The 14897-nt window shown below is 40.5% G+C and overlaps 1 protein-coding gene across 7 annotated transcripts in view; it reads left to right on the forward strand.

Moving 5' to 3' along the window:
• The window catches only part of LOC133662266 (AP-1 complex subunit sigma-1A), a 66839-nt gene that overhangs the window by 18573 nt on the left and 33369 nt on the right, over window positions 1-14897 (forward strand). For 6 of the 7 annotated variants that reach the window (XM_062066114.1, XM_062066113.1, XM_062066116.1 and 3 more), the window contains exons 2-3: window positions 3785-3963; window positions 9546-9654. In XM_062066114.1, coding sequence (XP_061922098.1) covers window positions 3785-3963; window positions 9546-9654 — 288 coding nt within the window. Of the gene's footprint in view, window positions 1-3784; window positions 3964-9545; window positions 9674-14897 lie in introns of all 7 variants that reach the window. The other variant, XM_062066120.1, reaches the window with a different exon arrangement.

The following is a 14897-nucleotide window of genomic DNA, read 5'->3' on the forward strand; positions in this document are numbered from 1 at the left end:
GTAAGATAGATAATAATAATAATAATAATATTTTCATTTAACCTAACTTATCTTTATACAAAAGCAGATGGCTTTTGGTGGTTTTATTTTTAACACTTTCTTACACAACACTTCCTGATGTATATTACAATACAAAAATTTCCATTTCTGTCACTTTATCCTGCATCCTCTTTGTTGTGAACGTAGCACGCCTGTAAGGTGATTGGCGAAGGAGGAGGAAGCGTTGCTGTTGCGGAAATGAGGAGTGAGGATTGGTTTTCCTTTTGGAAAGAACGAGATAAGTTGAGCTGTGTTAGTATAGCATGCTCAATAAAAGTTTAAAAAGAGCATCAGACTTGGTGTGCACTTCTTCTGGACGCTACAATTGATGTCAGAAGTGGGATGAAATGCCTCCCAGTTCGCTTTGCCATCAAACCTGGGAGTCTTCATTGAGGGCGGAATTCCCCCCGTGGCAAGCAGCGTGGCTGCACCTGTAAACGCTGTCTCTCTCTCTCTCTCTCTCTCTCTCTCTCTCTCTCTCTCTCTCTCTCTCTCTCTCTCTCTTTGCGGCGAGCTCCTCACGTGGCACGTACCTCCCGATGACGTAGCACACAAACAGTGCAGTATGCGCAAAGTTTTACTTCTGACACCAATTGTAGCGTCCAGAAGAAGTGCACACCAAGTCTGACGCTCTTTTTAAACTTTTATTGAGCAAGCTATACTAACACAGCTCAACATATCTCGTTCCTTCCACACGCACGTCTCCTCACTCCTCATTTACGCAACTCAAGAAGACAACATCTACTTCAGCAGGTCGTTACACTATATTCTTTAAACACAGCAACATGTGTACCACAAATAAGCACACGGCTTTACCTTTACTTGGCAGTCCATGTCTTGTTGAAAACACGCCATTCGTCATCACCTTTTCTCTTTTTAGCGTCTCGGGGATAACCGTGCATCACTTGTCGCTGTGCGCCTTCCCTCACAGGACATACGCACATATAACACTTTTCAAAATAAAAGCAGCACAGTTGTATTGCACGCACGACAAATATGTTTTTTTTAATTTATTTTGTAATTTGTGATTGCCGCTGCGCGCACGAGCATACCTCCACACGGAAGTAATACAAATAACGCTTTTCAAAACAAAAGCAGCACCGTTGTATTGCACACTCGAAATAGATACTTTTTCAAATTCATTTTGTAATTTATAATTGGCCTCACGCGGGCCGGACAGGGACGTACAAAGGGCCGGATGCGGCCCGCGGGCCGCAGAATGCCCAGGTCTGGTCTAAAGTATATCATAATAAACATAATAGAGGTCTAATGCCACCAAGTCAGCTGCTGCTGCTTTTATCAGGCTTCTGATTGGATACAATGTGCATGACAGCAAGTGTATACGTTTGTGTGTAGACATAGACAGTTTTGAAACTACACTTGTCTGGATGGAGATTGTTTTAACCTCAATTATGCATTTTTGAAGCTCTTCGTTTTCGTGTAGACATGGCCTTAAAGGCCTACTGAAAGCCACTACTACCAACCACGCAGTCTGATAGTTTATATATCAATGATGAAATCTTAACATTGCAACACATGCCAATGTTAACTTATAAAGTGCAATTTTAAAATTCCCGCCACACTTCCGGTTGAAAAACTCCTTTGGATATGATTTATGCGCGTGACGTCACAAAAGCAACGGAAGTGGTTGGACCCCATCGGACCCGATAGAAAAGCCTCTTGTTTTCTTTGACAAAATTCCACAGTATTCTGGACATCTGTGTTGGTGAATCTTTTGCAATTTGTTTAATGAACAATGGAGACTGCAAAGAAGAACGTTGTTTAGGTGGGATCGATCGGTGTCTTAGCGGCTAAGTACAATACTGTAATATCTGTGATATTTGCATTAGTGTACTGTCTCTTTAAGGGTTTGGGGAACGCGCATGCGCGAGTGAGTTGGCGGAGAACTTGAGTGTGTGTGAGCGTGACTTTTGGCTAACAGCAGCTCGTGTATGTGTGTGCGTTACTTTTTGAACTACAACCAGTTACCGCTTGTTAATAAAGCGATTGAGCAATTTGTTTAATGGACAATGGAGACTGCAAATGAGAAAGTTGGAGCCGGTGGAGCGGCGGACTACAGCAACACCAACACCAGGAGGTTGTGTTGTGTTTTGAGCAGGATAACAGACGCACTACGGTGAGTCTAGCTTTGGCTTCCAAACATTTGATCGATTGCCCGTACGTGCGTGTCGATATGTGCATGTGACGTACGTAACTTTGGGGAAATATATGTTTCTTGCCGACTCTGATGGCGGCCGGGGTGTCGTCAAAAGCGTACAACGCCCGCCGCCGCATCTAAGTTAGCTACGCAGCTAGGTTAGCTTCTGTTTTTTTTAGCTTCGCCAAGCGGAATATTATTAATCGTGTATTTACATGTTCATAGTTTAATAGTATTATTGATCTTCTGTCTATCCATCCAGTCAGGGTTTTTTTTTATTTAGTTTCTATCTGCATTTGAGACTGGCGCTATCGCGTTGGCTACGCAGCTAGGTTAGCTTCGGTTTTTTTAGCCTCGCCAAGTGGAATATTATTAATCGTGTATTTACATGTTCATGGTTTAATTGTATTATTGATCTTCTGTCTATCCATCCAGTCAGGGTTTTTTTAAATTTAGTTTCTATCTGCATTTGAGACTGCTGCTATCATTTTGGCTACGTAGCTAGGTTAGCTTCTATTTTTTTAGCTTCGCAAAGCTGAATTATTAATCGTGTATTTACATGTTCAGTCACTGTGAATGTCCATTTCGCGTTCTCGACTCTCATTTTCAAGAGGATATAGTATCTGAGATGGTTTAAAATACAAATCTGTGATACACAATAGAAAAAGGAGAGGGTGTGGAATCCAATGAGCCAGCTTGTACCTAAGTTACGGTCAGAGCGAAAAAAGATACGTCCATCACTGCCTCTCTAGTCCTTCACTGTAACGTTCCTCATCTACGAATCTTTCATCCTCGCTCAAATTAATGGGGTAATCGTCACTTTCTCGGTCTGAATCTCTCTCGCTCCATTGTAAACAACGGGGAATTGTGAGCAGCACTACCGCTTGTGACGTCACGCTACTTCCGGTACAGGCAAGGCTTTTTTTAATCAGCGAGCAAAAGTTGCGAACTTTATCGTCGATTTTCTCTACTAAATCCTTTCAGCAAAAATATGGCAATATCGCGAAATGATCAAGTATGACACATAGAATGGATCTGCTATTCCCGTTTAAATAAAAAAAAAATCATTTCAGTAGGCCTTTAATGAGCAACTTCCCAAACTACTTTGTGCCGGTTCGATAGCTTATACACTACTGCCATCTAGTGTCTCAAAACTGCTACTACCTGCAAATGTACTGCAAATATTTTACCACCTGGCTACCGTCTCTACTGATAAATAGCACCCTTGGTAAGTTGGACATTGTATTACTGTTTTTATTGGCAGGCTTAAATAAGGCATAAAAATATCAATAATTGTTTATCGATCAATATGAAAAATGTATATTGTGATACAGTTTTCAGCCATATCGCCACGCCCTAATCTCCATCATGAATGTGAGTGTAAATGGTTTGTCTATATGTGTATATCTCTCGCCAAAGGCGCCTATGGTTCCATCTCCAGATAGGCTCCAGATTGCCATTGACTCTAATAAGAACAAGCGAAAAGAATACCGGATGGATGGATTGAACATCCTCCAGTTGATAAAGAACACACAGCCAGAGAAACAACTAAACCTGCAGTGTTTGCTTCATCTTTGGTTTGCACAGATGCGCTTCATGCTGCTGTTCAGTCGGCAGGGCAAGCTGCGGCTGCAGAAGTGGTACACGGCCACAGCAGAGCGTGACAAGAAGAAGATGGTGAGGGAGCTAATGCAAATAGTGCTGGCACGCAAGCCCAAGATGTGCAGCTTCCTTGAGTGGAGAGACCTCAAGATTGTCTACAAGAGGTAGCCTCGGAAATGTTTTTTTGTGCTTTTTGTTGTCTGACTGATGGAACACAATTTGCAATGCTGCACATGCACTACTTATTTCTATTTTCTATAATAAATGAAGATTTGGCTTCTGCTATTACAGTTGCCTTAGCTCTCATTTATCTGACTGACACAGTGACACACATATATACACACACACACACACATACACACACATTGGTGCTACAGTGAGTCGAATGGAGATGTGGGCAAAAAAAAAAAGTATGTGCTAGCAGTTTGTATGTGTGGGAGGAAGATGATGAGAAAAGCAGAGGGATTTTCTGCAGGGGGAAGGAAAGTCTTGTGTTTAAGAGAGATGGTCATGGCCCTGAGAGAGCTATTAAATAAATGTATTATTATGATTCTAGTTTATAATATACTGTAGTCAGTTTCTGTTATTGATAAGTTGCATTTCAACCACAACAATAATGAATGTAATGTTTAACCTTTAAAAGTGAAATGAGGTAAAAGTTTATCCAAAAATAGATGTTTATTTTAAATTCAAGACTTGGATATTTACATTCAGGTCTAACCACAGATATGATGTGTTTTGATGTTAATTTTACACACAAAATATAGTGTACCCATAAAATCTCTTTACTATGGTAATGGTGTTAGTTTGTACAATGGTAATACAAAAGCAAATAAAAAGATTCACAAGCAGTTTTTTTAACCTCATACATCACACAGGCACCATTTGTTGTACAAAGCACATCAAGACGGTAGTCAATTTCTTGCCAAGTTCGCTGTAGCGCAGCCTCATCAGTGGTGGTAATGGCATCAATAATATTTTGCTTTAGGTCAGTAATGTCCCGTATCTTTGTCCGATATTAATGCAACTACCGAGTACGACAGAGCAAATCTGACTTTGATGTCTCATCAGTAGTCTTTGTAATACGTTTTAAAGTAGCAACGGATGCCCGGTGTATTCATTACCACATTCACGCCACTCTTCTATATCAGTCGCAACTCACCAAGATCATGTTAATTTAATTTAAGTTGTTTACTGCCAGGACTTTTTCAGAGTAAAAGCAACTCATATGTTTTGAAACCTTCTGTGGTTTATTTCTGGCTCCAGCTAGTGGTTTAGGGTGGTCATTACACTTAAAACCCATTTGCCTTGTACAGTATTTCAAAGGGATATGTGTAAATTAATTCAGTATTAATTGGAAAAGCATTACAACACCAGGATTACATTAATATAAAATATGCATTATAATGCAAGTCAATGGGGACAAAAAGGCTGAGATGTGTGTTTTATTTCCTTGTAGCCAACATGATGTCAGTTTTCAGTATTTGTCATGTTTCTTGATGTCTTTGACAGCAAGTACCTAGGTTTCTTTCGGTCCTCTATTTAACTTGATGTACAGTTGGCGTTCCAAGTGCCCTGAATTTCCCCCTGCTTCCTAAAAAAGGCGAGGATTCTTGGCAATGTCAGTGTTGCGATTTGTCAGATGCTCACTGATGAAGATGTCTGTTTCTTCCAGCTTGACTCTCTGCTTCAGCAATGTAACCTTTCCCTTTTCTTGTTGGTGAACTTTATAATCATGACAGGCGTAATGTTCTTCCTACTAAACATTTGCAATATGTCTACTTACTACACATTTTAAAATAAAGCCAACTGGGGCGGCACAGCTCGGTTGGTAGAGTGGCCGTGCCAGCAACTTGAGGGTTCCAGGTTCGATTCCTGCTTCCGCTATCCTAGTCACTTCCGTTGTGTCCTTGGGCGAGACACTTTACCCACCTGCTCCCAGTGCCACCCACACTGGTTTAAATGTAACTTAGATATTGGGTTTCACTATGTAAAAAGCGTTTTGAGTCACTAGAGAAAAGCGCTATATAAATATAATTCACTTCACTTCAACTATCTGCTAGTCAGATCCAGACGTGGGTTGAGATTACTACTAAAATTCGGTACTGTACTGGCAAAATGATATAATAACCCAACTGTAAAACTAAGTAGCGCTTTTAAACATTTCCCAACTAAGCATGGGCTGGTAAGAGATTCTGACAGTATGTATGTATGTATGACGTTATATTTTCACTGTCACAATATGGTATTATAGTTCTAAAATGTGTTATATTGAAATGCCTTCATTGCAAAAAAAGACTGAAGTAAACTTTTCATCTTAACAGTCATTTAAAAAAATATATAATAGGACATAATGATTTAAAATGTTTTATTTAAAATGTAAAATATATTTAAAATAGAGTATGATGTCCCCACACCTTAGGCAACTGTAATAGCAGAAGCAAATGTTCATTTATTACAGAAAATAGAAATAAGTAGTGCATGTGCAGCATTGCAAATTTAAAATAGATAACAAAGAATAGATCCTTCTAAATGAATGATAGTGTTGTTCTTAATATAGTTTACTTTTGCTAAACTTGCAACCCAAGTGACAACATCAATGGTTTATTTTTAAAAATAAATGTAAAAAATGCAAATAAATGTAATCACTAAGTGGCTCAGGAAGATTAAAAGAAACATAATTAATAAAAAGACACTTTGAAAAAAAAAAGTAAAGCAGGAGCTTAAAACGGAATCACAACATGTTTTTGTAGATTTGCCCACAATTTGTCAACAAGAGTGTTTAGGAGTTCTTGAAATGTGTTTTTGAGTTTAATTAATTTGCTTTTTAGCATTAAAGTAAAACTTTATTTTATTCTTCACGTCATGTTCGCTAGATGGTGTTAGCCATGGTAGCATGCCATATCCTCAGTAAGTTAGTGTCAGATGCAAAGGGAAGTTAGTTCATGTCAAGACAGCTTTACCTTTATCTAGAAATTAGCACATAACGGTTGTTGGTGCCTCCGTAGATGCACGATCATCTTTGATGTGTTGTCTTTCTCTATCTACCATGTCTGCAAGCATGTTTATCATGTTGGGAGACCTTCTTCCTCCACCGTAGCCATTTATAGTTTTATGGCAGGTGAAGCACTCTCAGAGAGCCGACTTAGTCATTTTAAACAGAGGCAAAAGTTCAGGGGACTGGCATCCTCCTGTTGATATTGCCACTGCAGCATGAAGGATTTCTAAATTTCACTTTCGCGCGTACGGACAGTAGGAAGAAAAATTGTAGTGGTTTTAAAACAATCACTTTTTATTACGGAGGTATACCTTAAGACCGGTAACTGGCCCATGCCTAGTCCCAACAGCAGCACATACTCTTTTTAAACTGTATTGCTGACCTTAACACACCAATAGCAGTGCTCGGTTCCAACACTGTATTCAAATCACACACCTTTATCTGTTGCTCTCCACACCAGCAACACAACACTTCCTGAATTATCTACCAATCACGCTCACGGCAAGACGCATTCACTAACACCGGCGTTCTGAATATCAACATTATAACACGAGCAAGTCATGACACTAGACATTTTTGCGCAGTTATTACTGTATTTTTCGGACTATAAGTCGCTCCGGAGTATAAGTCGCACGGGCCCAAAATGCATAATAAAGAAGGAAAAAGACATATAAGTCGCACTGGAGAATAAGTCGTATTTTTTGGGGAAATTGATTTGATAAAACCCAACACCAAGAATAGACATTTGAAAGACAATTTACCATACCATACCAACTTTATTTATAAAGCCCTTTAAAAACAACCTCAGTTGAAGAACAAAGGGCTGTACACCACAAAGGCAAATAAAGGCAAAGGACAGACTAAAAAATAAAATTTAAAACAGAAGTAAAATACACATTAAAAAAGCAAATACAAAATTACCCGAAGAACAATTTGTTAGATAAAAAGCAGTATTTAAAAAAAAAAAACCAGCTTTATTTATTTAAAATAAATAAAGAATAGTGAACAACAGGCTGAATAAGTGTACGTTATATGACGCATAAATAACCAACTGAGAACGTGCCTGGTATGTTAACGTCACATATTATGGTAAGAGTCATTCAAATAACTATAACATATAGAACATGCTATACGTTTACCAAACAATCTGTCACTCCTAATCACTAAATCCCATGAAATCTTATACGTCTAGTCTCTTACGTGAATGAGCTAAATAATATTATTTGATAATTTACGCTAATGTGTTAATAATTTCACACATAAGTCTGAGTATAAGTCGCACCCCCGGCCAAACTATGAAAAAAACTGCGACTTATAGCCCGAAAAATACGGTACATGACCCTTGCATGTTGTATAAAGTGGCAAACACTGTACTCTAATAGAAGCAGCTGAGTATATACACTTAATTGCTGCATTTGAATGTATTAATACCAGTTTAGTGTGTGTGTGCAGAAAACATCGCACAGGGCGATGTGATGCGTCTAGTGCAGTAGCCTTGGAGTAGTAGTACCTGTAGTTAGTGCATGCTGCATGCCGCTTTTGCTTGCTATGCTGCATGCTGCTTCTGCCTGACACTCATTGCTTTCAGCTAGTGCCGCCGGCTAGCCCTCTGTCTCAGAGGGCGAAAAGAGGAGCCGAGTGCATAAGCCTCCTCAGCCGGTACATAGCCTCTCCATTGTCAAGACTCGTACATGCCTCCTCGTGGCCACACACGGTAACTGGAACCTCGCGGTTCCAGGCTAAGTTGTACGGGATCTCGGAGCAGCAGGGGGCCCCAGAGACGGGGCATGCAGGCCCACCGGTGTGTGGACATGCCCTGGTGCCCAGTCAACCCCTGTCCCAGCTATGGGTAAATAACCCCAGCTATGGGCGAATAGTGAAAACCGCCTCAACGGTGGACCAGGCGGAAGATGGCGGCAGCGGAATGCACCACAACGGCTGGGAAGGCGGATGAAGGCTGCAGCAAAGACGGGTCCCCAGTCGTCTTGGTCTCCATGCCACTGGACCCTGGCCCGCTCAATGCCAAGGACTGTGTGGTGGCTGACCGTGCACCAGTCTCCCCACATTAAAAGATTCCACGCACAGGCGTCCTCCTACGGAGGACAGTCATACTCGTTTCGAGTGACCGCCGACGACCAGTTTAAGTAACACAAAATCTTGTAAAACTAAAAAGGCATAGTTTTTGGACAACATTTGTATGTTTTCTCAACCCTAGATGTGTGTGATTAAAAATAAGATTGTTCTGTTAATTGTCATCTAATAGGCTAACATAGCATGATTCTGCTGTTAAAATGTGACTGTCACGTTAGCCCCTTAGCTTATGTACATTCATGCACTCCTTAATGTTACTTTATGCGATATATGGCATCCATTTCGTCGAACAAGTGCAGAGTTACTGTAGTGTATACGTAGTAAGTGAATATAACGCTCAATAGCCTTTCTTGGAGACACACGCTCTGTTGGAGTGGAAAAACAGTATGTTCCCAGTAGGGCTCGGTAAAAAACGCTATTTAACTGCGTAAATTCCAGCATCAAAGCTACGCACACACAAGATGTTGTAAAATACTATCATCTGGGATCGTTTAGGTAAACAATTTCCCTTTTTCTATTATTACTATTTAACTATGTCAATTCCAGCATCAAAGCTACATTTTGTACAAGGCACACACACATACACAAATTGTTGTAAAATACTAACATCTGGGATCGTTTAGATGAGTGATTGATTGTGTTTTGCCACTTTTAAAGGTACGCCAGCTTGTATTTCTGCTGCGCAGTGGAGGAACAGGACAACGAGCTGATTACGCTGGAAGTCATCCACCGCTTTGTCGAGCTCTTGGATAAATACTTTGGCAGCGTGAGTCACACATCTGAGGGTGTGTTTTTGTGCCTGTATACTTACTTATTTTAGTAATGTCAATTTTTTTTTTTTTTAATTAGATAAGTCACACTTTTGAATTTGGATTGATCATGAGTAATCACAGTTGCTGCAGAAGCGTTGCTTAAAGGGGAACTGCACTTTGTTTCAAATTTTGCCTATCATTCACAATTCTTATGTGAGACAAGAACACACGTTTTTCTCTTTTTTTTTGTGCAATTGAAATTTTAATCACTGCTAGTACTAGACAGCTAACAATGTAGCTAATGGGATTCATCTATTCCACCCTCGAAGCCTCCTAAAAAACATCCAAAAGCAGGCAAAAATACTCCATCTACATGTCAACCTTTTACCGCCCCACACCTGGTTACAAGGGTCCATCCATTTTCTACCGCTTGTCCTTTTCGGGGTCGCGGGGGTTGCTGGAGCCTATCTCAGCTGCATTCGGGCGGAAGGCGGTGTACACTCTGGATAAGTCGCCACCTCATCAAAGGCCCAATGTAGATAGACAGACAACATTCACACTCACATTCACACGCTAGGGCCAATTTAGTGTTGCCAATCAACCTATCCCCAGGTGCATGCCTTTGGAGGTGGTAGGAAGCCGGAGTACCCGGAGGGAACCCACGCAGTCACGGAGAGAACATGCAAACTCCACACAGAAAGAACTCAGGACCTTTGTATTGTGAGGCACATGCACTAACCCCTATTTCACCGTGCTGCCCTGGTTACAAGGTTGCGCGGAGGTAAACAGAATCATACATCTACGCATCAATGGAATCGCAGACAAAATCAGTGTTTGCGAAAAACAGAATCTAAATCTAAAAGTAGCGGAAATTGTCGTAATGTGACTGAGATTGAGAGCAAAAAGGGAAATCATGTTTACTTGACAGACACTCCATGCATCCTGGCAAGCCAGCGACCAGCAGCACGCTGGCCTAGTGGTCCCCAACCAGCGGTCCGGGGACCGGTACCGGTCCGTGACGCATTTGCTACCGGCCCGCAGAGAAACTTTGAATAATTTATAAACTACTGCATTTTCTCCGACTTAACTTTCACCAGTCCCACTAGACCCAAGGTGTCAAAGTCAAGGCCCGCGGGCCGGATCAATTAATTATCTATGTCCCCCGGGGTTGATATTTGATTAGAACCGGCCCGCAGGCCACAGCCGCCTGTTGCTGCTTTGCACGCACCAATACTCCATCAGTGTTGGCGCTAGGAATTTTCAAAATGGGGCCCCAGGTACCCCATCAAGTCATAAAAATGGGGTCCCACAGTAAATTTTTGGGGTCCGACTTTTTTGTAACCGTTTTGAAAACAAATGATAAATGTATGCATTATCCTGTTATATCTCACATTCTATATTGTGTTTTGGAAAAAGGTTGTGATAAACGTTACTTAATTCATTAAGAAAAATAATACAAAAGAAATCAAATTTTTATGCGTATCCAGTTATAAACATTCATTCACTTTCTTCTTTCCTTCATGGATCTAAACTTTACCAATACCTGTATTTTTTCTATATTTTTATTGTAATATTTTCAGAATGTGTTTTTTCCATTTTTGGCCAAAGTAAGACAAAGAAAACAATCTGAAGTTGTCTTTATTTTTTAGTTTTAATGCCATGATTTTAATAGTCTGGCCCGCGTGTGCACAGATTTTCCTCCATGTGGCCCCTGAGCTAAAATGAGTTTGACACACCTGCACTAGACCCACCAATAAGCTTGTTTATAGATGTACAATAAAACTCCTTAATGGGAAGTTGCCATTTATATTTGTTAAAACTTTGTGACATTATACAATGCACATTAATGAAGATATAAAATATAAATGTGACAGATTGTAGCCAAAGGATGATTTCCATCTGCAGTCTCATTGCAAAGAAACAAGCCCAGGGCTCCCACTAATTCAGCGTTATAGTGAGTTATATTTTTTATGCACTTATTTTTTCTGTCTTTATCTGGCACAAGTGGAAAACCGGTCCCTGAAAATAATGTCTACATTAAACCGGTTCGTGTTGCAAAAAAGGTTGGGGACCACTGCCAGCATCCATCTGAAACCATCTCTGTACCTGCCTCCTTGACACGCGGCCACCTTAAGCTACGAAACTAACTCCAAAATACGGAGGCAAACCGTTCACAAATTACTGTTACGTGTCAGGTGATATGTTTCTTCTGCAAATTTGGTGACTACTTGTCGCCCAAAAGCTGTCTGAAAAACATGGTGCTACTACTGCCAATGTTAGGAATTGAGGACACGACCACCAATCTTCATTGGTAAGTTAATGATTACTTGATAGTAGGGCTGCGCGATATACCAGTATATATTTTGATGTGCCTTTGTTACGGCTGTTTGCTCTTCTCTGCGCCTGACTTTCGAAGCACAGGGCATCCTCTTTGGCTCACTCCTGCCCCTTGTGTGTTCATGGAGGCTTCTCTCTAACGCACAATGGTGTGGTGCGCCTCAAATTTTTATTTTTATTTTTAATGGCGCGCAGCCAACTTTTCGACCCCGGAGTGAGCAATACTTTGGACAACGACTGCATTCGGCGATTGGAAAGTGACTACAGTTTTATTTAAACATACACCAAATGGTGGTGGTTGGATTTTTTTTCTACAATTAAAACACTTCCTTGTAGTCTACATAACATGTAATTGGTGGTGCTTTGGTTAAAGTTTTGCATTGATATGTTTTACACACCGTTTTCAAGCTGCTTTCTGACAGTCTCCTGAGGATGCACCGTTTTGTGAGCAAATTATTTACGTGGCTCCACTTCGACTGCATCTTCTCCCGGCCCCTTTGTTGTAGTTTTTAGTGCTTCCATTGCGGGTCTACTGACAGATTAAGTTCTAACTATACAGGATAGAGAGCTTATTGACTACAGCGTCGGACTACAACAGTGAACACAAAGCCCTTTGGGTACATTTCTACCTTATAAGGATAATTCCCTGACATAACAATGAGAAAATCCTCGCCATCCATTAGGGGTGTAACGGTACACAAAAATTTTGGTTCGGTACGTACCTCGGTTTAGAGGTCACGGTTCGGTTAATTTTCGGTACAGTAAGAAAACAACAAAATATACATTTTTGGGTTATATATTTACCAAATTTGCAAAATCTTCCACCAAAAATATTTTTCTTAGTGGAATATTTGATGTGACGTAATCGGAACCTTGCATAGGTCAATAATTCATAATAACATTGATTTTGATTCAATATTAGGTTTTGAGCAATGACAGTTTGAAAGGAAAAAAAACAGCTTTGTTTTATTAGTCAACATTGCAACTTTTTCTAAATTACATTTAACCTTTAAGCTTTTTTATTTCACTTTTGTTATGTTTTTGTTTATTTTAATAGTATTTTTAGAATGTGTCGTGGGTCTTTAAAACATTAGCTGAATAGTATTTTCAGAATGTGCCGTGGGCCTTTAAAACACTAGCTGTAGGCCGCAAATGGCCTCCGGGGCACACTTTTGACACCCCTCCTATAGATAATAAAAAATTAAATTTGATAAATCTATGGATAAAAAGCAGAGCCTGGCGACGCATGCACGTTTATCATAACTCTCTCGCTCTCTCTGTCTCTGCCCCTCCCTCACGAATGCTGCTGCGCGCACAATTTGTTTTGTTTTTAACCCCTTCTCAACCCTGAACGTACATTAAAAATACACGCAACCCTAACTCAAAATGCCGGACATTTGAGCCATTTAAGAAACGCCGCCCTGACAGCTCCGCAAAAGAGGACATGTCCGGTGAAAAAAGGACGTATGGTCAGTCTATCGTAGCCCTTTAGCTGCTAGCATGCCGTGTGTTGTGCCTCGGTGTGCATTGTTTACACAACGAGCGTTACGCTACTTATTATGTCCGTGTGGAAACTTGTTCGGTACACCTCCGAACCAAACCGGAACCCCTGTACCGAAACGGTTCAATACAAATACACGTACCATTACACCCCTACCATCCATTTTCTACCGTTTGTCCCTTGCGGGGTCGCGGGCGGTGTTGGAGCCTATCTCAGCAAATAGGGCAAATTTCAAACGGCTCGTTTCCCGGAAGTATGAAAGAAGGCAAGATTGTTTTATGAAAATCTCCACAATGCCTCTACTGTTTGATTTCAATTTTTTGGGACTCACGCAGATCCCAAATACACAACAGCAGGTACCAATAGGTTAGAAAAGTTGGTTTTGCGTAATCGGGCCCCTTTAACAACAGATTGGACAAATTCATTAATAAAGGTGGAACACTCGCGGGCAACCAATACTAACACAGAGCTAACATTGCAACATCGATGATGTAGCAGCCACATATCCCGGTGGTCGCTGGAGGGATAAGAATGGGTTTTGACTCTTAAATGACACGCTTGACTCCTGAGTGAATTTGCCATAGGTTTAATTGTTTTACAAAATAAGATGACAAACGAGTGATAGACAAAATGTACCGTATTTTTCGGACTATAAGTCGCTCCGGAGGATACGTCGCACCGTCCGAAAATGCTCAATAAAGAAGGAAAAAAACATATATACGTCGCACTGGGGTATAAATCGCATTTTTGGGGGAAATTTATTTGATAAAATCCAACACCAAGAATAGACATTTGAAAGGCAATTTAAAATAAATAAAGAATAGTGAACAACAGGCTTAATAAGTGTACGCCATTTGACGCATAAATAACCAACTGATAACGTGCCTGGTATGTTAACGTAACATATTATGGTAAGAGTCATTCAAATATCTATAACATATAGAACATGCTATACGTTTACCGAACAATCTGTCACTCCCGATCGCTAAATCCGATGAAATCTTCCTCCCCGGTGTCGCTTCTGGTATTTCCTTTCTTTCTGCTGCTCGATTGCCGTTCTCTGCTGCATATTTCACTACGTCCAGCTTGTAATCTGCAGTATATGATTTCCTTTTCGGTGCCATTTTAGTTCAGCCCTTCTAAGTTTTTATAAGTTACCGCTAATGTTGATGTGATCCATTTTAATAGCTACGGCAGTAACATATAGCAGTTAGCATTCCATGACCCACAATGCACTTCTGCCATGACCCTCCCCCGCCGAATTCTTATTGGTTGACGTGTGAGTGACGATTGCTGCCATTTGCTTCGTCTCTTACACGAATGAGATAAATAATATTATTTGATATTTTACGGTAATGTGTTAATAATTTCACACATAAATCGCTCCGGAGTATATGTCGCACCCCCGGCCAAACTATG

Source organism: Entelurus aequoreus, linkage group LG12 (genome assembly GCF_033978785.1).
Source record: "Entelurus aequoreus isolate RoL-2023_Sb linkage group LG12, RoL_Eaeq_v1.1, whole genome shotgun sequence".
NCBI classification, from domain to species: domain Eukaryota; kingdom Metazoa; phylum Chordata; class Actinopteri; order Syngnathiformes; family Syngnathidae; genus Entelurus; species Entelurus aequoreus.